The sequence below is a fragment of the Ochotona curzoniae genome, unplaced genomic scaffold, assembly GCF_017591425.1.
Source record: "Ochotona curzoniae isolate NIBS_2020 unplaced genomic scaffold, NIBS_Ocur_1.0 contig_908, whole genome shotgun sequence".
Taxonomy (NCBI): domain Eukaryota; kingdom Metazoa; phylum Chordata; class Mammalia; order Lagomorpha; family Ochotonidae; genus Ochotona; species Ochotona curzoniae.
Genome location: NW_024466607.1, coordinates 30,877,050 through 30,903,624, shown reverse-complemented (window position 1 = coordinate 30,903,624; position 26,575 = coordinate 30,877,050). Strand labels below are relative to the sequence as shown.

The 26,575-nt window shown below is 43.8% G+C and overlaps 1 protein-coding gene across 2 annotated transcripts in view; it reads left to right on the top strand.

The window, feature by feature from the left end:
• Positions 1–26,575, top strand: part of FRMD4B (FERM domain containing 4B) — a 182,927-nt gene that overhangs the window by 71,379 nt on the left and 84,973 nt on the right. For both annotated transcript variants that reach the window (XM_040994799.1, XM_040994800.1), the window contains exon 5: positions 12,118–12,202. In XM_040994799.1, coding sequence (XP_040850733.1) covers positions 12,118–12,202 — 85 coding nt within the window. The remainder of the gene's footprint in view (positions 1–12,117; positions 12,203–26,575) is intronic.

Genomic DNA, 26,575 nt, shown 5'->3' with positions numbered 1-26,575 from the left:
TTAAAGACTGGTGAAGAGAGGCCAATGCCATGACATAGCAGGTTAAGCCACCACCTGCAGTGCTGGCATCCCATATGGGCTCTGGTTCAAGACCTGGCTGTTCCACTTCTGATCCAGCTTGCTGCTAATTGGCCTGGGAAAGCAGTGGGGGATAACCCAAACACTTTGTCCCTTGTACCCACATGGGAGACCCGGAAAACACTCTTGGTTCCTGACTTCAGCTATTGCAGCCATTTGGGGAATGAAGCAGCAAATAAAATATCTCTCCCCAACCCCTACCCTGCCCCATAACTCTGCATTCCAAGTAAGTAAAATAAACCTTTAAAATAAAGAAGAAACAACTAATGGCAGCCAGTTTGATAGTTCGACAGACAATTCGCCACCTGCAAGCACCAGCACCTCATATGTGTGCCAGTATGTATCCCAGCTGCTCCACTAATAATCCAGCTGCCTGGTTATAAACTTGGGAAAGAGGCAGCGGAGGATGGCTCAAGTACTTGGGCCCCTGCACCCATGTGGGAGACCTGGAAGAGCTTCTGGCTCTTGGCTTCAAATCAGCTCAGCTCTGACTGTTGCAGCCATTCGGGGAGTAACTGCACATGAAAGATCTTTCTTTCCATCTCTCCTTTTCTCTGTGAATATGCCTTTCCAATGAAAATTAAGAAAACAATTCTTAAAAAAAAAAAAAAGACTGATGAAGAAACAAGTTTGCTGAAATGAGTAGAGGCTCCCAATGTATTCTCAGTGAAAGAAATAAACAGTGTATGCAGTATGATAGCACTTTTGTAAAATATTTGTACAGATAGGAAAAAAAGTGTAAAATATTATTTAGTTGTTAATTTCTAGATAGAATGTTATAAGAAAAGTTGGCTTTCTTTTCCTCTGGCTCTTTTCTGTTTTTCTGCTACCATAAACATATTACTTGAGTAAATCTTTTTTAATGCCAGAATGAGGAGTGATAACAGGAAGAGAAGATAAAATACTTGTAACTGTATAATCATGAGTTATCTTAAAGCCCTCAGAGAGTACATGATTTACAATAAGGAGAAGATTCAAAAGTTCATCTTTCCACCAAGGGGTGTGATTTAAAAGCCGGGAGAAATAACTGATTCCTCCTACTCAGACTCGGCACAGACTGCTCGAAGAGAGGTGTTCCAGGGCATTTCACAAGTTGGTAGAAGATGAAACTAAAGAGTACATTTATTTTGGTGCAAAAAAATTTTTGAAATCTTAATATGCATGCCCATGAAATGTTTGAAGACCCTTGGTGCGAGGTTAGCCAGAACTCTTTGCTCTCCCACCTCTCTTCCTCAACAACAGCCCAGACCTGGGAATGCAGCTGTTAGTTGCCATAAGAATGGCCCACCCTATGCAGTTGGGTAGTGGTTTTGTCACTGAGGATCCACTACCCTAATTTATATGTAAGTTCAAGAAAGACACAAAATCCTTTGAAACTCATGCTCAGTTCTCATGGTGGCTTATTTCTCAATGAACTCCCTGATCTAATAGCAGAAATTATTGTTGGCTCACTCTTCCCAACATCTCATCTTTTGGTGTGTGTGTGTGTGTGTGTGTGTGTGTGTGTGTGTGTGTGTATGTGTGTGTGTGTGTGTGTAAAGAGAGAGAGCCATAGGGAGGGAATCCTCAGGTTGAAAACAAGCAGCAAGAATTAAGGGTTGGTGTTGTGGCTTCGCATGTGACTCCAGTATCCAGTATCAGAGCCACTTGGAGTTCCTGCTGCTCCACTTAGGATCAGCTTCCTGCCAGTGCTTCTGGGAAAGCAGTGAAAGATGGTCCACAGATTTGGGCCTCTGCCACCCATGGAAGGAAGAGACTGAGATGCAGATTTAGGCTCCTGGATTAGACCTTACCCAGCCTGGCTGTGGTGGCCATCTGACAGATGAATCAGCAAGTGGAAGATTTTGATCTCTCTCTCCCTCTCTCTCCTCTCTCTCTCTTTCTCTCTCAAGTAAATAGATTAAGTAACTTGTTTTTAAAAAGGCAAGATTTGGCAGTATGAAGGATAGAAAAAGTCATAGAGCCGAGATAAAGGCTATACTATCAGCACAGGGTTTCTCAGAGGGACCTCATATGTATTTTGGATCTGTCATTCTTGGTTGCAGGGAACTATGCCATGCTGAAGGGTGTTTCAGCAGCAGCATCCCTGGTTTACACCCACTGATGCCAGCAACTCCCCTTCCACCTAAAAGAGATCAGAAACCATCTTCAGCACTAACAGAAGCTCCCCCCTCCCCCAGCAACCACTTCACCGATGACAGCGTGCTTTGGCGTTGTTCTTGGGTTCAAATCCCTGCTCTTGCACTTCAAGGCTGTGTGGCTTCTGGCAGCCTCTCAAGGGGGAGCAGTGACTGAAGTACACTCTAGGACTTCTTGTCGTGAACCCTCTGGAGATGTTGATTTATGTTGTAAAAATCAGACACTGCCTCACCCACCTGCTCAGAGGGTGAGCCGGCCTATTGTGAGATATAGAGCCTTTAAGTGAGGAAGGTTGAGGCCATCTGGCTTGCCTCGGACCGTTCACCTTTGCCCTGGGGGGAGGACCTTACCACTTACCTTCGTTACTCACCACGGGCAGCTGTTACCTCCCTGTCTGACTCACCTTCCTTAACTCCCCTCCCCACTCCCGCTCAAAGCATCTGCCCTGCCTCCCTCCTGAACAGCAGGAGAGGCTGTTTTGAAGCCAAGAGGCAAGACCTTAACATTACATGGCACTGGCATCGCAGGTTGCTTGGGGGAGAGAAGACTCCCTTCCCTCCCTACCTGTCAGAATGAGACCCCCTCTGACCCAGGCCTCCAGGCCTTCCAGAGAGTGGAGTCACCTTGTAGGAGAGGAACAGGAGGGCAGGTTCCTACAGGCTCCTGAGGGGCCCTCTCTGGCTCTCTAAGCCACATCTGGAAACTCAGAAACAAAGAAGAGCATTCTTGGCAGGGCAGTGCAGAGTAGGAACAAACGGTGCTTGCCTCGAGAGTTCTCCAAGGCAACTCCCCTCTCAGAAGGGAAGGGAAACATGTTGGACTTCCATGGCGCTGTGTAATAGCTTGGAGAAAGTGATGTGTTGGAGAAAGTGAGCCGCATTTAAATTACACTGCAACCTTCAGTGCCTGTTATAAAGTGAGGCTATGACTACAGTGCAGGGTCGTTAGGAGCAATAAACAGAGATATCCCTGCTCTGAAATGTGGACTAGGAGCTGATAGAAATCTGTCTTGGCATGTGGCTGCACTGAGATTATCCTAGAATGAGGCCTTTTCATTTAGCCCTCACTGGATGTTATTCACAAACTCAGCATTGTTCTGAACGCAAAATAATTGAGCAACTCTTGATGGATTCACCATCTTTAAAGGTATCTCAAACATAGTAAATGTCCTGGGAACAAAGAGGCTCAGTGAAGGAGGAAAACTTGTGATTGGCCAGAAGACCATTTGTTTCGCAGTATCTTCCCATTCTGTTTTAAACAGTTTGCTAACTTTAGACACTTTAGTAACCATTGCTTCCTAGAGAAGGACCTTAGGAAAGATTTTTGTTCATTTCTGTTGGCAGTTTATGTACTTAAAGGTTTCAGTATTTATTTATTTTTATTTGAAATGTGGAAAGACAGAGACAGAGATATTTTTTTCCCCTCTGCCTTTTCACTCCCCAAATATCTGTAACAGCCAGGGCTGGACCAGGCCAAGGCCAAGAGCCCAAAATTCAGTCTGGGTCTCATGTGAATGGCAGCAATTCAGCCATCACCTACTGCCATCCAATTAAGAGACTCAGTTTTACATTAGCAGAAAGCTCGAAGTAAAAGTGAAGGTAGAACTGGGACTTGAACCCAGGCATTCTGATATGGGATGCAGGCATCCCCAGTGCCATCATGACCACTGTACCAAACTCCTGCCCAGCAGCTTCAAATATATACCCCACTAAATCAGTGCCTTTTATTCTGTAGTCCACTCAGCAGAGCTGTGATGATAATATTCTACAAGTCACACTGAGGGCCCCAGTACGATGCCTCAATTGGTTAATCCTCCACCTGCAAGCACTGGCATCCCTCATGGGTATCAGTTCATGTCCCTGATGTTCCACCTCCCGTCCAGCTCCATGTTTATGACCTGGTAAAGCAGAGAAGGAACACCCAAGTCCTTGGGACACTGTACTACCACTAGACACCCAGAAGAAGCTCCTGGCTCATGATTTGTGTTAGGCTCATTTCCAGTCATTGTGATCATTTGGGGAGTAAACCAGCATGTGGAAGATCTTTCTTATTTCTTTTTTTTTTTAAGATTATTTATTTTTATTGGAAAGGCAGATGTACAAGAGAGGAGTAGAGACAGAGAAGATCTTCCAACTGATGTTTCACTCCCCAAGTGACCACAATGGTTCTGCACCAATCTGAAGCCAGGAGCCAGGAACTTCTTTCCATGTCTCCCACGCGGATGCAGGGTCCCAATGCTTTGGGCCATCCTCAACTGCTTTCCCAGGCCACAAGCAGGGAGCTGGGGGGGAAGTGAAGCTGCCAGAATTAGAACCTGTGCCCGTATGGGATCCTGGTATGTTCAAGGCAAGGACTTTAACCGCTACACTATCGCACCGGGCCCGAAAGATCTTTCTGTCACTCCTTCTCTCTGTAAATCTGCTTTTCCAATAAATCTTTTTTTTTATTGTTAATAACATTGTATTATGTGATACAGTTTTATAGGCACTGGGATTCCCCCCATCCCTCCCCTAACCCTCCCCCAATGGTGGATTCTTCCACCTTGTTGCATAACCACAGTTCAAGTTCAGTTGAGATTCCTTCATTGCAAGCATATACCCAGCATAGAGTCCAGCATCTTGTTGTCCAGATAAGTTCAACGGCTTCTTGGGGAGACCTTCTCTGGTCTGAAGGTAGAGCTAACAGAGTAAAATCCCAGTCAGTCAAAAGTCCCAACAAAACATCAGCACCAATAAGTCTTTAAAAAAAAAAAATCACCATCATTCTCGGGTTGCAAAACTGTATTCCAAGCACTGTGGTAAGCATGGTTGAAATATCTCACATGTTTCTAGTGTGCAGGGCAAGAGAGGTGAAAGTCACTGAGAGCCAAGAAGCTGGCCCAGGGCCCCAACGCAATGACTGTTGGAGCTGGCATTCGAACACCTGTCCTTGCTTGTCGACCATGATGAGCGATGCCCCAGGTGACTGCTCAGAGAACAGCTCATCCAAGCAACTTGAGTTTTGTTTTTATTTTTTGTTTTGTTTATTGACACCCACGTGCTGTCACCAGGTTGCTCAGTCTGTCTGTCCTCCCAGCCATCTTTGTCATGTCATGGCTTCATAGAAAAGAGGTGAGGAATGATAATAGGAAGAGCATATGAGGTACAGACAAAACCTCCCGCCAAGCAACTCCTCTTCTCAAGAAATTATACCTGTCCAGTTGTAAAAGATTTGGCTCCAGAGCAGATACCCATTCCAAATGGCTGGGTTTGTTCCAAAGCTGAGAATCTAACCATGACCTTCAATTTAACAAAGTTCTAGTGAAATATTCACCATGAGCATTCAGAGAGGAAACAGTAGCCTTTTGTTAAAAAGCACTGAAACAAAGCATCTTTATTTCACCGGCCTGGGATAGTCCCTCAGTCATCCGGCAACCCTTAAACAGCACCTTCAGTTCATAGTGCGTGTTGATAAGTGTGCCTGGGGAGCTCCTGCCCCCAAGGATCATTGGTGCTTTATATACGCTCGATAAATACGAAGTCACTGCTGTGACCCCTTCAGGGACAACTGACTCAAAGAACAAGTAATTGGATGCCCAGGCAGGAGGAGGCCCCAGTTTAGGTCGCTATAAAAGGAGAGGGAAAGAAGATAGGGACCTATTTATTGGAACTAGGATATACTCAGGGGGACTTCGGGGATAAGATGAACTCAGTTTCTAGTACAAATGTAACTGCCCCGAGTTGGACAAGTCACAGACTGATTTAGCACTGAACCACTGCCCAGCACTGTGCATGTGAACCCTTCAGGTATTAAAGACTGAACTGGTGCAGTGCTAAGCCCTCTGGCTGGAGCGCCCTTCCTAACCTCCCTGCGGTGAACTCATACATTCTTTAAGACCCAGCTCCATTGTCCCCTCTCCTGTGGCACTGAACCCTATGGATTTCAGTTTGGCAGCATTCTCCTTCTTGCTTCATAAACTGAATTAACTGCATCCCTCTTGGGGGCTCTGATAGCAAGAGTACGGGTTGTATTTAATTGCGAGTATTGTTGCAGGAAGGTATTGTCTACTCATTTGGAATATGAACTTAGCTATCTAAGAGACCTCAGCTTGAGTCCTGGCTCAGTCATTTCTTCGCTACGCAGCCTGGAGAAGATGACATAATATCTCAGCTTTCACATCAGTAAAATGGGTTCATAATTTGCTGTCTACTAAATCTGCTTAGACAGAAGTGAAAAGAAATGCTACTGTAGGACACTTTGAATTGTCCCTAGCACATAGGAACCCCTCTGTTATTTTGGGATCTTTGCCCAAAGTAACAGAAATTAATTTGGAGTAAAATTGAAGTTATAAGGTCCCCAAAGAGGCAAGAATCAGAGAATTTATTATAGGAATGCAGAAAGCAGAAACCAATGGGTGATTTTCTTTTTCTTTTTAAAATTTATTATTTTTTTTTATTGCAAAGTCAGATACACAGAGAGGAGGGACAGAGAAAAATCTTCTATCTGATAATTCACTCCTCAAGTGACCACAACAACCGGAGCTGAGCTGATCCGAAGCCAGGAGCTTCTTCTGGGTCTCCAATACAGGTGCAGGGTCCCAAGGCTGTGGGCCGTCCTCCACTGCTTTCCCAGGCCACAAGCAGGGAACTGGATGGGAAGTTGGGCTGCCAGGGTTAGAACCTGTGCCCTTTTTGGATCCTGACACATGCAAGGCAAGGAGTCTAGGCACTAGGATATCGCACTGGGCCCTAATGGGTGATTTTTATTAGGGTGCTGCTAGTAGAAGAAATAGGCTCCAAGCATCTTTGATCATTATTTCATTCTGTTTGTATAAGGGCACTCTGAGAAGTTCAAGAGGAAGCAGAATTAAAGCATAAGTCCATTTGGGCCCAAAAAGGTTTTGAAATCCTTGCATAGCTTTATAGTGCACATTTTCTATGACTCTAAACACTTCTCATATATGCATAGATTTCCCAAAAAAATTCGCCTCAAAAGATAAGCAAAGAAAACTTTTTAAAATGTGTTATTTTGAGAGACAAAAAGAGAGCCATCCTCAACTGGTTCACTCCTTGCATGCCTGCAATGGCCAGGGTTAGGCCAGTCTAGCCCCAGAAAACTGCATCCAGGTCTCCCTTATTGGCAGCAGGAACTCAACTACTTGAGTCTGTAGCAACATCTGCATTAATTAGCAGAAAGCTGGAATCTAGAACTGGGGCTGAGTATCAGCATCATCATGCACTCTGATGTGGGATGCAAACCTAAATGCCTGTCCCTAAACTTAGATCTTCATTCCATTTTCTGTGGAGGTTTTGAAGAATTCTCATATCAATCTTCCCAGATGAAAAAAAAAATCTAGTCAATTGTGTGACACATCTGCAGCTTGACGAAGGCGTTCCAACTGCGTTGGAAGAATTCCCTGTGCTGTCACCCACAGGCTGGCCCCTTCCGGTCAGCCTTACCTGTTTACTCATATCTAACCAGTGACCCTTAAGACTTTTGCTGCAAATCTGTGTGGCTTGTGGCTTTATTAATTGGATTGTACCATGAAAGAATCTTTAAAGAGAGAGAGAGATAGAATGGAAAAACTAGGAATTACTTCTCACCTTGTTAAGGTGAACATTAATTGAGGTTGTTTTAACACAGTCTTTATTAGAAAAACACATTGAAATAATTCAAAGTGAAGGAGAAGAAGAGTCACAGAAACATGGAGTAGGTAACAGGCCGTGAGTTGTACTTATCTGACCTGAGATCCTTCCAGAGCAGGAAGACCACTTTCCCTGGAAAAGCCTCTCCCTTCTGAGACATCTCCAACGTTTAAGATGATGCTTTGGGGTAGGCATTTGGTATCGCCAATAGGGCGCACTTGGGATTCACACATCCTATGCTGGGCTACTTGAGTTTGAATCCTGACTTTGTACTCCCCTCTAACTACCTGCTAACACGCACTCAGAAACAGTGACTGCAGGAGCTGGGACCCTGTCACCCACGTGGAAGACATGGAGTTAGTCTTTAGTCAGCTCTTGGTTTCAACCTAGTTGAGTCTTGGCCATCGTAGGTATTTAGTAAGTGAACCGGTTAGTGGTTGATCTCTATCTATTTCTGCCTATCTGTCTGCATATTAAGGAAATAAAGTGAATACATAATTTAAATGATTAATTTAAAATCTATCACCTATCTGTCGTCTGTGAGAGCTGGTTCAGCTTTTTGAAGCAATAGAGAACAAGCATATGAGAACAGATTAGTGTGTATCATACCAATCTTGTTTCTCTACCTGACATGGTTATGACACCCACAATTATCTTTATCGCAATAATTATTATGGAGGGCTTAGCTTCAGCATAGGCGCCGATAGAGGTAAAGAGTACAGGTAGCCCAGGAGAAGGTTCTAACAGCCTTATCCACATAGTCAAAAGGTCCCAAATCAAACCTTGTGAATCTCCAAAATTTTTGAGCCTGTTGCTTTGAAATTGGGTATTGATGGGGATCGTTCATCAAAGGTTGTCTTGAGAACTAAGTGAAGGAATGCATGGAAAGCTCTCAGCGCCTTGCTGAGCTCTTACTGAAAGCTCAGTGAAGGTTAGCTGGGATCCTGCTGCTACCCTTTTAGGCTGCCCCCTCTGAAGACCTACTCATCTGGTCTTAGTTGATGAGGATAAAGAACCTTGGGGGCCCAGCGCGATAGCGTAGCAGTTAAAGTCCTCACCTTGCACGCACCAGGATCCCATATGGGCGCCCAACTTGCCATCTAGCTCCCTGCTTGTGGCCTGGGAAAGCAATCAAGGACAGCCCAAAGCCTTGGGACCCTGTACCTGCGTGGGAGACCTGAAAGAGCTCCTGGCTCCTGGCTTCGGATCAGCTCAGCTCCAGCTGTTGCAGTCACTTGGGGAGTGAATCATCGGATGGAAGATTTTTCTCTCTTTCTTCCTCTCTGTGTATCCGCCTTTCCAATAAAAATAAATAGATCTTTTTAAAAAAAAAAAAAAAAAGAACATGTGGGAAAACCAGGAAAGCAGGAAACAATGGTTATTGAAAGCACAAGGAAACTGAGCGGCACGCGTCGGCTCCTCATCTACGGCTTGAGAGCTGGCCGCCCTGGTCCTCTTCGCTTTAGTGTCCGCCATCACTGTGACTTTGCCACTCTCTGTATCTGCTCCCTCAGCTCCAGCCGGGATCCTGCTGTCTACTCTGTCTCCACTGAATCCCGTGCCATGCATCTCTCAATCTAAGAGACCAGCTGTGATTGGTTTGCCCATTTATGGTCCCATAGAAGCCCCTGTGGAGTAGAAGTCTCCATTTTCTAGGCCACATCATCATCCTCTGATTGACTGCCTGTGAGTGAGGTGGCTGGTTGGTCCATGCAGCATAGTCAGGGTGGAAGAGACCTAACTGGTGATAGAATGAATACCCAGATTATTATATAACAGATTATGAATGTGCTTTACATTGTCCACACTCTTAACCTACCATATTTTCTCTACCTTGATTGTTTTTGCTACTTCCGTATCTTCCTAAATAGTATTTCAAGTCTCATTATACTGTTTAAGCTTTTGTAAAATAGTGCAAGGTTTGCCCAGCATCAGTTGTTAACAATCTGCAACCCTATTGTGTGCAAAGTGCTGTGGCTGCCACTCCATAAACAGTCAGGTCTTGCTTAATGGCCAACCTAGGTCCTGAGAAATGTTATTAGGTGAGTTCAGTACTGTGCAAATATACACAAACTAGGGCAACTGTGACATCATGAGGTGATAGAATCTTATCAAGCCACTATTGTATATGCAGTCCTTTGTTGGTGGCCATGCTACAAGACATGTGACTGTATAATGGGATTGTTTAAATGACATAACAGCCCTCCTAGATAAGCATCAGTGTCTCCATTTTATAAACAAGGAATCTGAGACTCAGAAAGCTTAATTGACTTTCCCCATACCACACAGCTCTAAATTCCAGGGAGGAAAAAAATTAGTTTTTAGGAATAGCTAATATTTCTTCAGTGTCTTACACATGTTTGCCAAGTTAATCCTTTCAAAGTCCTAAAATATAAATACCTTCAAGTCCCGGAGTGGGAATTAGGAGAGGCTCAGACACATCTGCTCCTCTCCAGCTTCCTGCCAGCACAGATCCTGGGAGACAGCAATGGCTCAAGTATTGGGGTCCCACCGCCCTTGTGGGAGAGCTAGATTGAATCCCTGGCTTCTGGTGTTTGCACTGGAGCAGGCACTGGGATGTGAAGCAGTGAAAGACGCTCTCTCTCCTCTCTCATTCTCCCTCTCAAATAAATAAATAATTTTAAAACATCATCATGACTATTTTAGAAGAAGAAGCTAAGTCACTTGCCCAAAGCCACACAACTAGTAACTGTTGGAGGTCAGACTCCTACACAAATTCTTGCTAATTGTAAAGCCAAATTTCCCCCCCCCACACCAACCTGCCAACTCTTCATTCCCTCACTGCCTCTCAGCTTAGATTTCCCTTCTCAGAACTTAACCTCCCTCAGTCTTCATTAATCTCACTCATCACTGAGATAAACACTTGTAAGTAAAAAATAAAAAAAAAATATGTTCTCCCTCAGGAACTTCCCTTGATGAGTCAAGGTTAAGGCGTGGAATGTTTCCAGTAGTTTTACTATCTGGGTGACAAAACCTTTCAGCTGTGTTTGTACATCAGCTGTTTCATTGTGGTTGGTGGGGTGGGGCATAGTACTTGCCCCAGCCCTATCTGGATTTTGGAACACCCAGGATAAATTTGCCTCACCTCCCAGCGATGTAAGACCGTTGTGTGTGTGTATGTGTGTGTGTGTGTGTGTGTATCTGTTTTGGGGTTTTTTTTTTTTTGTTATTTTTTTTCCAGGCCTGAGCTCTGTTGCATTGTGTCTCTTCATGCATTATTCATCCAGCCAGGCTCCAGAACAGGAGGGAAACTCCAGGGCCCCAGCTAGCATGATCACTCACTGTCCAGCACTGGTCTTTCCCTGCTGCCCTCATCAGGGCAGGAGGATAACAAAGTTTTTGGGCACTCAGCATGGTCTCCTCCTCCCTGGCAAGGAGCCCTCTGAGCTCTCCTAGGAGAGGGGCCTGCAAACGGTCGTCTCACAGATTAAACAAATAAAATCCTGGAAAGGGGATGGCCTAGCGAGCCCCCAGAATGCCCTTATTTGCATAAGAAAAGGGCTGTATTGAGGGCTGCAGAGAGCTTGGCCTCAAGCCCAGGGAAAGCCTGGAAAGATGAGAGGGAAGGAGGGTGGGTATGACTGAAAACTCAGTCAAGGGGGTTAAAGTAGCTGAAAGCCACTGAGCCACGGAAGCCTTAGAGGTTAGGGGGCTTGCTCAGCCACAGTGCTTTCCACTCTGAAAGCTCACCTGGGCTTTGCATGAAGCTGTTGGCAGCTCTTTTGTGTATCGAAAGAAGGAGCAACATGGTTAACATACTTGGAGTTGTCCTTGGATAATCTTTGGGATTTCTCTTTAAATCAGTGAATCTGCAGACAAGCGTGAGTAGGTCTACATTATGTACAACAGAAGTAAGAAAAGGGAGAGTGTCTGATAGAGTGATTCCAGCATCCTGCTCACGAACCCTTGTGAGGCAGCAGGTGAGGATGGCTGAAATCTGTGGGTCTCTGCCACCCATATGAAAGATAAGCATAGAGTTCCTTGCTGCTTGCTTTGGCTTGGCCTTGCCCTGGCTGTGGGCACTGTACGCTTTTAGGGGCGTGAACCAGTAGATAGAGTTCTCTATGTCTCTGTATCTCTGTCATTCAAATAACATGAAAACCAATAAAGAAACGTTTTTGAAAAAGGAGCAACAAAAGCACGCCATCCTTTAGTTTCTCAAAGTTCTCTTACTTCTAGGGAACACTAAGTAAGGAAATGAGATCATGCCGGGAGAAGACAAACCTAAGAAATGAACTTTTGTGCTGTTTTGCAGGTTTTACATTGAGAGCATTTCGTTTTTAAAGGACAAAACCACCGTGGAGCTGTTTTTCCTGAATGCCAAGGCCTGTGTGCACAAGGTAAGGAACCCGCTGGCCCTGTCCTCAACAGGACAGCTTGCAGTGGCAGCTGGAAACGGGCTTGCCTGTGTCTTTGTGGTCACACTCTGCCACTGACATTTCCTCTCTTGCAAAGACAACAATGGTGGCTCAACCCAAGTTCTGAGTGGTGAGGAAAACGATTCACACGCAATTTCTACTACTCCCAACATAGCTAGCATACCACGCAGGATGGCACAATGCCAGTCGACCAGACTGAGATGGAGCCTTCTTGGGCCAGAAATCCTTGGCAACAGGGTGTGCTCTACCTTTACCCTAATTCAGAATCAATGTTGGGTAGGGCCCCACTACCTTGAGATTCCTGTACACAGTGCCACCTTACATTAAAGGACTCAGGGTTGCTCATGCTCACATACTTTCAGGCAGCACTTTAGTTGCTGTAGTGAAAGACTGAGTTTTTGTTTTAGTTATTATTTATTTATTTTATTTACACCAATCAAGAACAGATTAACTTTTAAAAATTCAATAAACTTGCCTTGCCCAGAAAGATGATCTTGTGCTGAGATGCTTGTCGTTAACTTACTGTTCACGTGTTTAAACACTTAACCCTCTACTTTTGTCTTACCTCCTGACACACTACCATTGTCTGAAAGGCCTCCACTCTGGCCTCCTTGGGCCACAAGGTTGGCAAGGGCATCTTGGCTACCAGACTGACTGCTGAGGTATTACAGAGCTTGTATAGCAGCAAACTTCACAAAGTTTATGAAGAAATGGAATCACAGGCCCGGCACAGTGATGCAGTGGTTAAGGTCCTCGCCTTGCACGCCCGGGATACCATGTGGGCGCCAGTTCTAATCCCGGCAGCCCCGCTTCCCATCCAGCTCCCTGCCTGTGGCCCGGGAAAGCAGTCGAGGACAGCCCAAAGCTTTGGGACCCTGCACCCGCGTGGGAGACCCGGAAGAGGCTCCTGGCTTCAGATCGGCATAGCATCGGCCCGTTGCGCTCACTTGGGGAGTGAATCATCGGATGGAAGATCTTCCTCTCTATATATATATCTGCCTTTCCAATAAAAATAAAATAAATCTTTAACAAAAAAAAAAAGGAATCACATGGCCAGTTGGTGCACATGGTGGTTGGCCTAGCATTCAAGATGCCCATGTTGGGGCTGGAGCTTCATACTGGGTGAAGGTATTTCTAGCATCCCATATTGCAATACCTGGCAGCTCCACTCAGTTCCACTTAAAATCTGTCTCCCTGGGCCCAGCACAGTGGCCTAGTGGCTCAAGTCCTTGCCTTGAACATGTCAGATCGCATATGGGCACTGGTTCTAATCCCAGCAGCTCCACTTCCCATCCAGCTCCCTGCTTGTGGCCCGGGAAAGCAGTGGAGGACAGTCCAAAGCCTTAGGACCCTATGCCCATGTGGAAGACCCAGAAGAAGCTCCTGGCTCCTGGCTTTGAATCGACTCAGCTCTAGCCGTTGCAGTTACTTGGGGGGTGAATCATCTGATGGGAGATCTCCCTATCTATCTCTCCTCTTCTCTGTATATCTGACTTTGCAATAAAAATAAACATATCAGCTTAGACCCCTGCCACCTACATTGGTGGCCTGGATAGAGTTCCAAGCTTTTGGATTCCACCTGAGCTAAACTTGGCCATGGCAAACCTGTTGAGGACTAAACAAGTCACTAGAAAGTGGACAGAAGACCTCTTTCTTTCTTTTCTTTTCCTGTGTCTTGCCTTCTTCCTCTGTCACTCTTTCCTTCAAATAAATGAATAAATGTAATTAAAAAAAAAAAAAAAGAATAGATGCCTGTGTTCCATGTCAGATGCCCAGGCACCAGCTCCTAACTCCAGCTTCCTGCTCATGCTGGCCCCAGGAGGTAGTGGTGATGGCTGAATGTTGGGGATCCTTACACCCATGTGGAATTGAGCTTTGTCCCAGCCCGTCCCAGTCCAGCCCCGTGAATGCAGGTTTTTTGAAGTGGATCAGTGGATGAAGCTTGTCAAATAAATAATAAGTATTTTTAAAAAATGATAAACCTCCAATCCTGCTGACATTCCTCCTCCTTTAAGAAAAAGAGAAGTATGTTTATTTTAGTGCAAAAACTTTTGAAAATGATATATAGTTTTTTATAATCCATATTGTCTATGAATCTTTTAAATTTTTGTTTGTTTGTTTCTTTGTTATTTGTCTGAAAGGCAGAGGGACAGAACAGTCAGGCAGAGCCTCCCATGTCTTGAATCATTCCCCAGATGCCCACAGCAGCAGGGGCTGGTGACAGGAGCCTAGACCACAACCTGCAGCTTCCCGGGATGCACATTGACAGGAAGCTGGAGCAGAAAACAGGGTCTCAAATCCAAGTGCCTCAGTAAGGGATACCGGCATCTTAAACAGTGTCTTAACTGCAGAATGACAGGCAAAAGAGAGAGAGAGCTTCTCTCTGCTAGTTCATTCCAAATTCCTGTAGTGACTACACCATAGCCAAGCTGAATGTAGGAGCCAGGAACTCTGTCCAGGCCTTCTGTGAGGACGGCATGGATTCAAGGAGCATGACCTGCTGCCTCCCAGGGACTCTGATACGCGTTATAGGTGGTCCCAAGTGGCGGCTTAACCAGTTTTGCCACAACATTGATTCTTCTAGGAACTTTTTTAAAGATCATGCATATGTATGTATTTCAAGTCTTTTTTTTTGCACCAAATTAAATGCATCTTTTAATTCTATTTTTCTTGAACCTTTTGAAGTCTCTTTGTATAGGATTCATTATTATTCATGGCTTTTGGCACTGACCAGGAGTCTTGAAATATATTCCTTGTGGCCATGGGTGGAACTTCTGAATGTCCCATAACCACAGATCTGCTTTTTCTCATGATTGAATAATTTATATTTTATAGGCTTTATGTTATCAGTATATAATTTTTTGTCATATCTCAATGAGTATAATTGTTTTGAGATTCACCCATGATGTGTCAATAACCCCATCCTTGTACTGCTGAGTAGCTAGTGTTCCGTTGGATGGATATACATCAGATTGTGTATCTGTTCATCTGTTGATGGACATTTACACAAGTTTGGGCAACACATAAAGCTTCTATGGCAATTAATGTAAAAGTCTGCACGGGTCTGTGCTTTCTTTTTACTTAGTAAATATTTAGGATTAGAATAGTGAAATTGCGTGATAGATGTATTTTCTGGGTTTTTTTTAATGTACATTTGATTTAACAGTGTAAGAGGCACTTTTTTTTTAAAGGCTTATTTATTTTTATTGCAAAGTCAGATATAAAGAGAGGAGGAGAGACAGAGAGGAAGATCTTCTGTCCATTGATTCACTCCCCTAGCAACCACAACGGCCAGAGCTGAGCCAATCCAAAGCCAGGAACTTCTTCTGGGTCTTCCTCGCGGGTGCAGGGTCCCAAGACTTTGAGCTGTCCTAGACTGCTTTCCCAGGCCACAAGCAGGGAACTGGATAGGAAGAGGGGCTGCCAGAATTAGAATTGGCACCCAAATGGGATCCTGGCACGCTCAAGGCAAGTACTTTAGCTCCTAGGCTATCGCGCTGGGCCCGTATTTTCTCCTTTTTAAGATACTGCCAAACTGTTTTCCAAAGTGGTCGTGCTCTTTTAAATTCCCACCAGGAGACTCAGAGTTCATGCTCCTGGTTTCATTTTGTATTTGTGATTTGCGTTTTCCTGAAGGCTAATGATATTAAGTTATTGTTTACCTTCAATATATATTGTTTGTGATTATTTTGGGCCTGTTTTCTTTGGGTTATTTTCTCAGTTTTAGAGCATATGTACTCTAGATATAAGTACTTGATAAATTAGTTTGGATCGTAGATATTTTCTCTCAGTCTATGGCCTGTTTTTCATTCTTTGTTTGAAAAAGTAGGATTTTGTCTTCAAGAAGTCCAGTTTATTGATTTGTTCTTTGTGGACTGTGTATGTGAGTTTATGTCTCAGAAATCTGTGCTTAACTCCAAGTCACAAAGATTTGTCCTGTGTTTTCTTCAAGATGTTTTAGAATTTTAGGATTTACATTGTAGTGTGTGATCTGTTTTCAGTTAATTTTTGTAGATGACACAGAGTATGGGTTGAAGTTCATTTTTTTGCTTGCGGATACTCAGCTGTTCCAGCAGTCTGTTTGAAAACACTCCCCTTCATCTGCTGCATCAGCATTGGCTTTTGTCAAAGATGAACTTTCCGTATAGGTGTGGGTTTATTTCTGGACAATTTGAAGCTGTGCCTTTGATCTGTTGGTCAACTATTATGCCAGTAATATTGTTTTGATTTTTGTAGCTTTATAGTGTATCTTTCTAAAGAAAAAAAAAAGATTTGATTTATTTTCATTGGAAAATCAGATTTACAGAGGGAAGGAGAGACAGAAAGACCCTCCATCCGCTGGTTCACTCCCCAAGTGGCTCAATGGCCATAGCCGAGCTGAGCCAGAGCCAGGAGACAGGAGCCTCCTCTGGGTCTCCCACATGGGTACAGGTTCCCAAGGTTTGGGGCTATCCTCCACTGCCTTTTCAGGTCACAAGCAGGGAGCTAGAAGGGAAGTGGAGCAACTGGAATATGAAACAGTGTCCATATGGGATCCCAGCACATGCAAGGCAAAGACTTCAACCACTGGGCTACCACCAGGCCCCCTGTAATGTATCTTAAAATCAAAATAACCTTCAACTTTGTTTTGTCAAAGTTTTCTGGCTATTTATAGGTTTTTGGATTTCTCTAAGAATTTTAAATTTCTCATCAATTTTGTTCGCAGGAAATGTAGAATGGAACTATAATATTAGCTCCTGATTTGGAATTTGGGTAGATACCTTTAGGCTATGCTGTGATCTTTTCTCTATGAATATTCTACAGCTTGTTTGAAGTGTGTGACTGTGAGTGACTGTGAGTGACTGTGAGTGACTGTGAGATTTTGAGGACTGCATCAAATCTATGGATCAATGTGGGGAAAATTGACAACGTAACAATATAGAATTAGCAAACACATGGACAAGGTATATTTCTATGTTTATTTAGACCTTCAGTCATTTCTCTCAGCAGTGTCGTAAATTTTCTCTGTGTGTGTGTGTGTGTGTGTGTATCTTCTGTCGGATCTGCCACTAATTATTCCCTGTTATTTAATGCAATTGTGTCTACAGCCATGCCGCCCTGAAGATACCTGATCTTCTCTGGTACAATTTTATTTATTTTTTTTAAGATTTATTTTTATTATTATTTTTATTGGAAAGGCAGATATACAGAGAGGAGAGACAGAGAGGAAGATCTTCCATCCGATGAATCACTCCCCAAGTGAGCGCAACGGCCGATACTATGCTGGTCCGGAGCCAAGAGCCTCTTCCGGGTCTCCCACGCGGGTGCAGGGTCCCAAAGCTTTGGGCCGTCCTCAACTGCTTTCCCAGGCCACAGGCAGGGAGCTGGATGGGAAGCGGGGCTGCCGGGATTAGAACTGGTGCCCATATGGGATCCCGGGCGTGCAAGGCGAGGACCTTAACCACTGCGCCATCGCACCACGCCGGGCCCTCTGGGACAATTTTAAATTGTGTCTTTTTATTTTAGTTTCTGAGTATTCATTGCTAGTATATAGATATATAATAATTGATCTTTGTATATCGATTATGTATCTTAAAATATGTTTTTAAGGTTTTTTGGGTTTTTCTGGAAAGGCAGATTTACAGTCTTTCAGATCTCCTCATGTGGGTGCAGGGTCCCAAGGCTTTGGACCATCCTTGACTGCTTTCCCAGGCCACAAGCAGGGAGCTGGATGGGAAGTTGGGCTGCTGGGATTAGAACCGGCGCCCATATAGGATGCTGGTACTGCAGGGATTAGCCAATTGAGCTAATCCTACTGAATCAATTTCCTGGTAGCTTTTTTTCTTTTTTGAAATTGCATCAGGTTTATTGTATAAATAAATATATTATCTGCTTATAAAGATAGCATTACTTCTTCCTTTTCTAACTGCTAGAATCTTCAGTACAATGTTAACTAGAGCCGGTAAGAAGAGATAGCTTGCTCTTCATCTTATGACAAAAATATCCAGTCTTTCATCATAAAGTATCATGTGGTCTGAGGCTTTGGATAGTCTTTTTCAGGTTTCTTTTTCTGATTTGCTGGGTATTGTGGTGTATATTTGTTGAGAATTTTTATCACTGTGGATGCTTCATTTTGTTAAGTAATTTTTCTGCATCTCTTGTGATGATCAAATGGTCCATACTGCAAAATGTCAGCGAAGGGCAGGCCTGGCCAGGCCAAAGCTAGAAGTCCAGAATCCCATTTGAATCTTCCACCTGGATGGTGGAGGTTCAAGCATTCAGGCCATCTTCTGCTGCTTTCTCAGGCACATTAGCAGGAAGCTGGATGAGAAGCACAGCCGCAGGACTTCAGCTGGAGCTCTGTTTGTGTATCTGGCAATATTTGATTAGATGTTATACATTATTAATTTTGTCTTTTTGAATGCTACATTTTGTTTTAATTTCCATAGATATTCTTTACATCTGTTCTGGCAGGCAGCTTAGTTTCTTTGATATAGTTTGATTTTTTTGAGATCTGTGAGGCTGGCCCGGAGCACTGTTCCATCCCCAGCTCCTTCCTGTGCACTCTGTTCAGTTCTTAATGCGGTTTGAGTTTTTCAGGCTGGACAGTGGGAACAGGATCCTTTGTCAGCCCTGTGTGGGGGACCTGTACTCTTCCCTCTGATCCTTTCAGAAGTTGCCCCACTTTGGGGATCTCCCTTCATACTTGGAATGAATGTACTGCTGAATATAGAGAGGCAGCCCGCACCTACTCCAGGTCTCTCTGGACAACTCTTTCCCCAGAGCTCTGTTCTCTAAATTCTGTTTATTCTGATCTCAGTCTCTCGGCTCCACTTCCTCCACCCAGGCAGTCCACTGTGTTCCATTGTGCTTTTCCCTTCCAACCTGGAACCCACTTTTGAAAGTAAGTGGAGCCAGTTGTGGAGTATTCCCTGTTCAAGTGTCATAGTCTGTTGTTGCCACATGCTTTTTTGTTGCCACAGCATTTTTGAAAACTGTAGTTTTGTCTGGCTTTTAGTTTCTTGTTTTTGTTTTTGTTCTCAGAAGAGAGGATAAATTCACTCCCTGTTATTCTACCTTGGCCAGAGGTACAAAGAGTGATAACAGCTTGTGGCTAATTCTGTGGTGAGAGAGATGACTCCAGCATCAAGGGTTCCCCTATAGCCTTCTCTCATTAGAACGCCAAGGTAGTCTGATGAGCAGATTTACCAAGTCAGAAAAACATTTCATAAGTCATGTTTGATCATCCTCTCTTTTGTAGAAACATAATTATCCCTTTGTTATTTTTCACTGTCTAGCTGGCCATGGTCCAGTGAAGTGGTCTTCCTGATTACTTGTTTGCTGTATTGCTAATGTAAAGCTCATCAGAATGCACATTTTTAACTCCTGGTGTTTTGTTTTGAAGCTTTCTATGCTAAATTCTGTCTTGAGGAAGTAATGAGGATCAGAATTCTTTTATATTCGATTCCCTCTTACAAATGTCAGTTTTTGGGAGCTCTTTTCTAAATGACAGTGTCCCAAGACTTGTCAAAGAAGTTAGAACTTTTAAAATTTTGTGACATGCTATAGTGATTATTGAGGTAATTTTTTAAAAATTTGATTTTACAAATTGAGACTTGGATATTTTCTGTCTAGTTAAGATGGATGTGACTGGAAAGTCCACAGGATCAGATAAATGGTAAAGGAGTAAGGACTGTGTTAGGTGAAATAGCTTTCAAACACTTTAAGACCCATGACTATTCAAAAACATTCCACGTAAGGAATATCATCCGAACCCTAGCCACAGGAGTAAATAAATTTTATGAGAACATAGCATCAGCTGTGGAACACACGTAGGTGGATTTATTGATTGGTAAAAGTGAGTCACTGAAGACTGAGTACCTGCTGTTAATCCAGGGCTCATTGCTAGGTCTGAATGCGGCTCGGTTCCACACTGTGCACAGACTCCTCACAGTGATGTGTTCAGCACACTTGACCACCCTTGAGGTACACGTGTTCTTCTCTCCACTGCTTCTACATTTCTACGTCTTTCCCCTACACGCAGGAAGAGAGAATTCTTGTTTCCAGACACTGACAAAGCCATTGTATCTTTTTTCTTTTAATATTTATTTTATTTATTTGAAAAGCAAAGTGATAGAGAGCAAGGCGGAGAGAGCTTCCAACTCTGGTTCACTGTCCAAATGGCTGCCACAGCCAGGGATGGGCTAACCCAACGTCAGGAATTCAGAATTCCACCCAAGTCTCCCGTGTGAATTCAGGAACCCATGAGTTTGGGCAACCTTCTGCTGCTTTGCTGGGTACATTAGCAGAGAACTGGATCAGAAATGGCATCACAGCGATGAGAAGCAGTACCCCTATGGAATGCTGACCCAAAGTGTCAGTTCCCCCACAATGTCTTTTTAAGTACATGGTTAGGAAGGCTTAGGACTTGTGAAAGGTATAATATAGTTGCTAAAGCTCTGCATAACTATGTATGTAAATAGGGCTTATATGCACAAAATTAAGCCAGAAGAGAATATCACTTGAAACATTTGGTAGATCTCAATGATTTTTAATACCTATCATTGCTCTTCGTAGAATATAAGCATTGGTGACACATAAAAGTTGAAATAATTGTGCCTGACTTTCAAGTCTAGGTCCCCAGCAAAGTTTGAAAAGAAAATAAAGAGTTTTAAACTCCAGAGCAAATTCCAGTCAACACAATCTGGCACAAGTTGGGCACTCAGTGCATTGTTGACTAGCTCAATAAATGAATGGGTGATTGTTCCCCAAGCAGTCAAGAGTTAAACAAAAACGTATAATTGTGCTAGGGGAAAATACATGACAATCTTGATATTGACTGAAAAATTGAACAAATACAATGTCCAATTGTGACTTAATGGATTAATCATTGCCAGGTACCCCAGTTTCCCATGTGGGCACCAATTTGAGACCCAGCTGCTCTGTTTATGGTTCATATCTGTGTATGGTTCAGTACACCTGGGAATGCAACAAAAGATGACTAAAGCGCTTGGGCCCCTACACCAACACAGGAGACCCGGAAGAAGCTCTGGGTTTCACCCTGGCACACAGCTCTGGACATTCTGACCATCCGGGGGAATGAACCAGCAGATGGAATATCTTTTTTTAAAAAATTGTATTATGTGCATTATTTAGTAACATTTCAAAATTGTAGTCAACACTAGCTAAAATTGTCATCAAAGAATGAGAGAGGATTCTAAAAAGACAAAAATTTCATATCCAGTCTAATACCTTAAAAAATATCAAAAGCCCATTGACTGGTTTACTCCTCAAGTGGCTGCAACCACTAGAGCTGAGCCGATCCGAAGCCAAGAGCAGTCCTTAACTGCTTTCCCCAAGCCTCACAAAGGAAGCTGGGAGTGAAGTGTCATGTATACAAGGTCACAGATGTGTAAGTGGAGCAGTCCAGATCCACCCAGGCAAAGGAAGCCAGAGTCCATGAGATTAGCTGTCAATGAATGCCTCCCCTACCTCACCGGGTAAGCAGGTCCAGGGCACCTTAATTCCAAGCTTTATCCACCTAAATACTTCAAGCTCATTTGGTTAATAAGATACCCAACTACAACAGGGGTCATACAGCTTCTGTGGACGGGGCTGGAGGACAGAGCACCACTCAGGAGAGGATACCTCAGGAACAGATCAGCATTCAAATTCCAGGAAAGCTCTGAACTGCCCTGAGGATCGAGTGATCCCCAGGCAAGTACATGCTTTTGTCTGCACCACCCTTCAAATATGGGCCCTGGAACCTGTTTGGCTTCCTTGGTGAGAGCACAAAGGGGCACACCTTGCCTTCACAAAACAGCCACCTGTGCCAGGTGGCAGTGATGTGGAAATGCCGAAACTGACCTTGTGGAGCCCTGGTGGCACTGAGCAGGCAGGCTGTGATACACCTGGGGTAGACTAGCAGAAACCTCAGAGTGTAACATGGGACTGGCAGTCCACCCCAGGCTGTGATGCTTGGAGGCCACCTTGACTTTATCTGAGATTTTATTAACCAGCCAACTTTTACTCCACTAGACTTTCATCAACTCAGTGACGTGAAGATAAGGTTGGCAAACTAACATGGTTATGGCCATCTTTTCTCTTGGTGTGTATGAAGTTCTGATGCTAAGGCAAAGACAGAAAATTTTGGAAGACAAGTGGGGTGTCCAGCGGCAGAGATAACACAGCTGCAGCTTGCTTTGCTGCAGAGATTGAAGGGCAGGGAGCAGCTGGAGTCTGCTGAGAGTGTATCAGGCAGCCGGCACTCAATTGTCTCTGTTATCTCGTTAAACTATCACAACAACCGACACTATTATTAATCACTACTAGAGATGAGAAAGTGGAAACATGGAGAGATGGCCAAGCTTAAACAACTCTTTAGTAGTGGAGTGTCAGACCTGTAAAATGTGTCTGTCTTTACTCATTTGTTCAATTAAAAAAAAAAAAAGATGTGCATTCCTATTAAGGGCCAAGATCATGCCTACATGATTCATGATAAATTGAAAAGGGAGGACTTGGGGCCAGCATGGTGGCACAGGGGTTTAAACTACTACTTGCAACACCAACATTCCGTGTGGGAAGATTAGTTCAAGTCTTTGCTTTGCTTCCAATCCAGCTGCCTACTAACATGCTTTGAAAAGGAACAGATGACGGTCCAAGTATTTTGGTCTCTGTCATCTATATGGGAGACCTGGACTGAGTTCCTGGCTCCTGGCTTCAGCCTGGCTGGACTCCAGCTAGTGGGGCCATTTGGGAAGTGAACCAGTGGATGGAAAATCTCACTGTCACGCTCTGTATCTCCCTTGCCCTCTCTGTCACTCTGCTTTTCAGACTGATTAACTAATTCATTCTGATCTTAAAACCTTAGTATTTGGGCCCAGTGCAATGGCTCTATGGCTAAATTCTTGCCTTGATATGCCAGGATCCCTTGTAGGTGCCGATTCTTGTTTCAGCTTCTCTACTTCCCATCCAGCTCCCTGCTTATGGCGTGGGAAAACAGTAGATGATAACCCAAAGCCTTGGGACCCTGCACCCAAATCTGTAAAGTCTGTAAAATCTCCTTCTCTGTGAAATCTGTCTTTCTAACAAAAATAAATAAACCTTTGAAGAAAAATTTAGGGCCCAGTGCAATAGCCTTGTGGCTAAATCCTTTCCTTGCATCCTCCAGGATCACATATGGGTATGGGTTCATGTCCTAGCTGCTCCACTTCCCATCCAGCTCCCTGCTTGTGGCCTTGTTAAAGCAATGGAGAATGGCTCAAAGCCTTGGGACCCTGTACCCACATGGCAGACCCTGAGGAAGCTCCTGCCTCCTGGCTTTGGATCAGCTCAGCTCCAGCTTTGGCAGCCATTTGGGGAGTGAACCAGTGGGCGGAAGATCTTTGTATCTCTCTCTCTCTGTATATCTGCCATTCCCATTAAAAACAAAACAAAACAAAACAAAAAAACATTAGTACTCATACTTTCCTAGGGCCTGAAAACTTGAAGATTAAAGGCCTTAATTCATGTGTATGTTTGGAGTATGTATAATCTGTGTTATGTGTGTTTGTTTTTTAAAATTTATTGTATTTACTTGGAAGGTAAAGTAACAGAATGAGAGCGATCTCCCATCTGCTGATTTGCTCTCCAATGGTCAGGACTGAGATAGTTTGAACAGAGAGCCTGGAACTCCATCTGTTTCTCAGCGTGAGTGGCAGGGCTCCAAACACTTGAGCCTGAGGCTGCATTCCTATGGAGCTGGATCTGAAGCGGAGCAGCTGGGACACTAGGACTGTGGTACAGGATGTTGGAATTACAGGAGACAGCTAAATCCTCTATGCACCTCTCTCTGTCTCTCCATGTCTGTTCCTCTCTCTCTCTCAACTCTGCCTTTCAAAAATAAATTAATCTTGGAGGCAGCACTGTGACATAGAAGGCTGAGCTGCTGCCTGTGGTGGCAGCATCCCATGTAGGCACCGAGTTGAATTCTGGCTCTTCCAGTTCTGGTTCAGCTCCCTGCTAAAGTGCTTAGGAAAGCAGCAGAGAATGACTCAAATACCTGGGTCCCTATACTCCCATGGGAGACCCGGATGAAGCTCCTGACTTACGGCTTTGGACTGGCCCAGCTCTAGCTATTGTGGCCATTTAGAAAATGAACCAGTAGGTTGAAAATCTCTGTATCTCTTTCTCTTTTCTCTCTTTCTTCATATATAAATAAATAAATCTTTGGAATAATTAATTAGTTAATCTTTGAAAAAAGAATCTACCTTATTATCATAAGCTATGCTTATGCCAAAGAGTTGAAGAAACTGGATATACACCACTTTCCTGAAAATTTACCACATACCCTAAGTTCCGCCACACACAAGCCTATTATACTTGTCTGAACTAGCATTTTCTGGGCTTATCTGCATATGAAATTCTTTCAATCCATAGTAACAGGCTGCTGACCACACCTTTGAAAATACTGCCCTTGGACATACCAGACCATTAAGTAATAAGGCAGAAAAGGAGAACTAAATGCCTCCTACCTATTGCCTTGTGTTAGATATGGCACCTGGGAGGAAAAACTAGGTTTGTTCTGATTCTTTAAATAAAACAGCAGTGGGCCTGGTGAGATGGCTCTATGGCTAAATTCTCATCTTGTAAGCGCCAGGATCTCATATGGGCACTGGTTCATGTCCCAGCTGCTCCACTTCCCATCCAGCTCCCTGCTTGTGGTCTGGGAAAGCAGTCGAGGGCAACCCAAAGCATGGAAGCCTGCACTCACATGGGAGACCTGGAAGAAGCTCCTGGCTCCTGGCTTCAGATCAGCTCAACTGTAGCTGTTGCAGCCGTTTGGGGAGTGAACCAGTGAATAGAAGATTTTTGTCTGTGTCTCTCCTCTCTGTAAACCTTCCTAATAAAAAATATATAAATATTTTTAAAAACATAAATAAAATGTCAGCAGAGTCCATCAGGAAATACTTGTTAAGATGTGAGGAAAGACATCCTATGCCCCAGGCTTACCAGGAGTCAAAAAGATGCACACATGCACAGGAAAATGGCTCGGTCAGTAAGACCTTCACAGACCTATTGCATTCCCTCTTCTTTCTCAATGAACACTCATCTCTTTGTACTTTTAGTAAATGTGGAAATACGAATGAGCCAACCATTAGTAATCCTATTTAAAAAGAGAATTACTGCAAGACTAAGCAGTCACGTTTATTTTTACCTTCCCTCTTACCCCCACGTCTTGACCAAGGCCTTGTTAGCTATGCCCTTTCATTAGCAGACCTGGTGAGAGCTGCAGCCTCTCGTCCCAAACATGTTCCTACCGCACTGAGAGGCACACAGCATATTGCGTAATGGTCTTAGAATCTTAATGCCATTTGTATGTAAGCGTGTGAACCTGGAGGCTTCAGAGGTCTCCTCAAAGTTCATGTAGTTCTGGGGCACAGTTTGGCCATTTTCTTAAGAGTACAGCTTTAACCCAGAGAACTCTGCCAACTGTTGGAAGATATTCCACAGAAGATTTTTATTGAGATAAGAAAGAGTACACATAAAATCGCCATTTGCATGATTGTATGTAACAATGAAAAAGTAGTAGCTTTCCAAATACATTTTACCAGGATTTGCTTAAATGAATCACAAATTATTCATATGATAGGATCTTGTGGAACCATTAAAAGCAATGGGATGGGGCCAGACATGGTGGAGCAGTGAGTTAATCCACCACTTGGGATGTGTACATCTCTTATTTCTGTGTTAGAGTCTCAACTTTGCTTTCAATCCAGCTTCCTGCTAATGCAGGAAAGCAGCAAGGGATGGGCCAAGTTTCTGAGACCCTGCCGCCCACATGGGCGATCCAAAGGGAGCTGCAGTGTAGACATGGCTTTGACCTGACCCAGTCTAGACTGTTGTGAGAGTTCAGAGAATAAACCAACAGATGGAAGATATCCCTGTCACTCTATCTTTCAAATACATGTATAACTAAAACGTTCAAGAAAAAGATAGCTTCCCTCAATTGATATAAACTATGTCGAAATTACATTGCTGCACTTAAAAAGGGGCCAGCGGGTTAAGCCGCTGCTTGCAATGCCAGCATCCCATATGGGTGCCAATTCAAGTCCCAGATGCTGCACTCAATCAAGCTCTCTGCTAATGTACATGGGAAAGCAGCAGATGGCCCATAGGCTTAAGCCCTGCATTCATGTGGGAGGTCAACATGAAGCTTCCAGCCCCTGATTTTGGCTTGGCTCAGCCCTGGCCATTGCAGCCATTTGAGGAATGAAACAGCACATAAAAGATCTCTTTCTCACAACTCTGTCTTGCAAATAAATAAATAAATAAATCTTTTTTACAAATAAATAATAAAAAAATAAATAACACGGG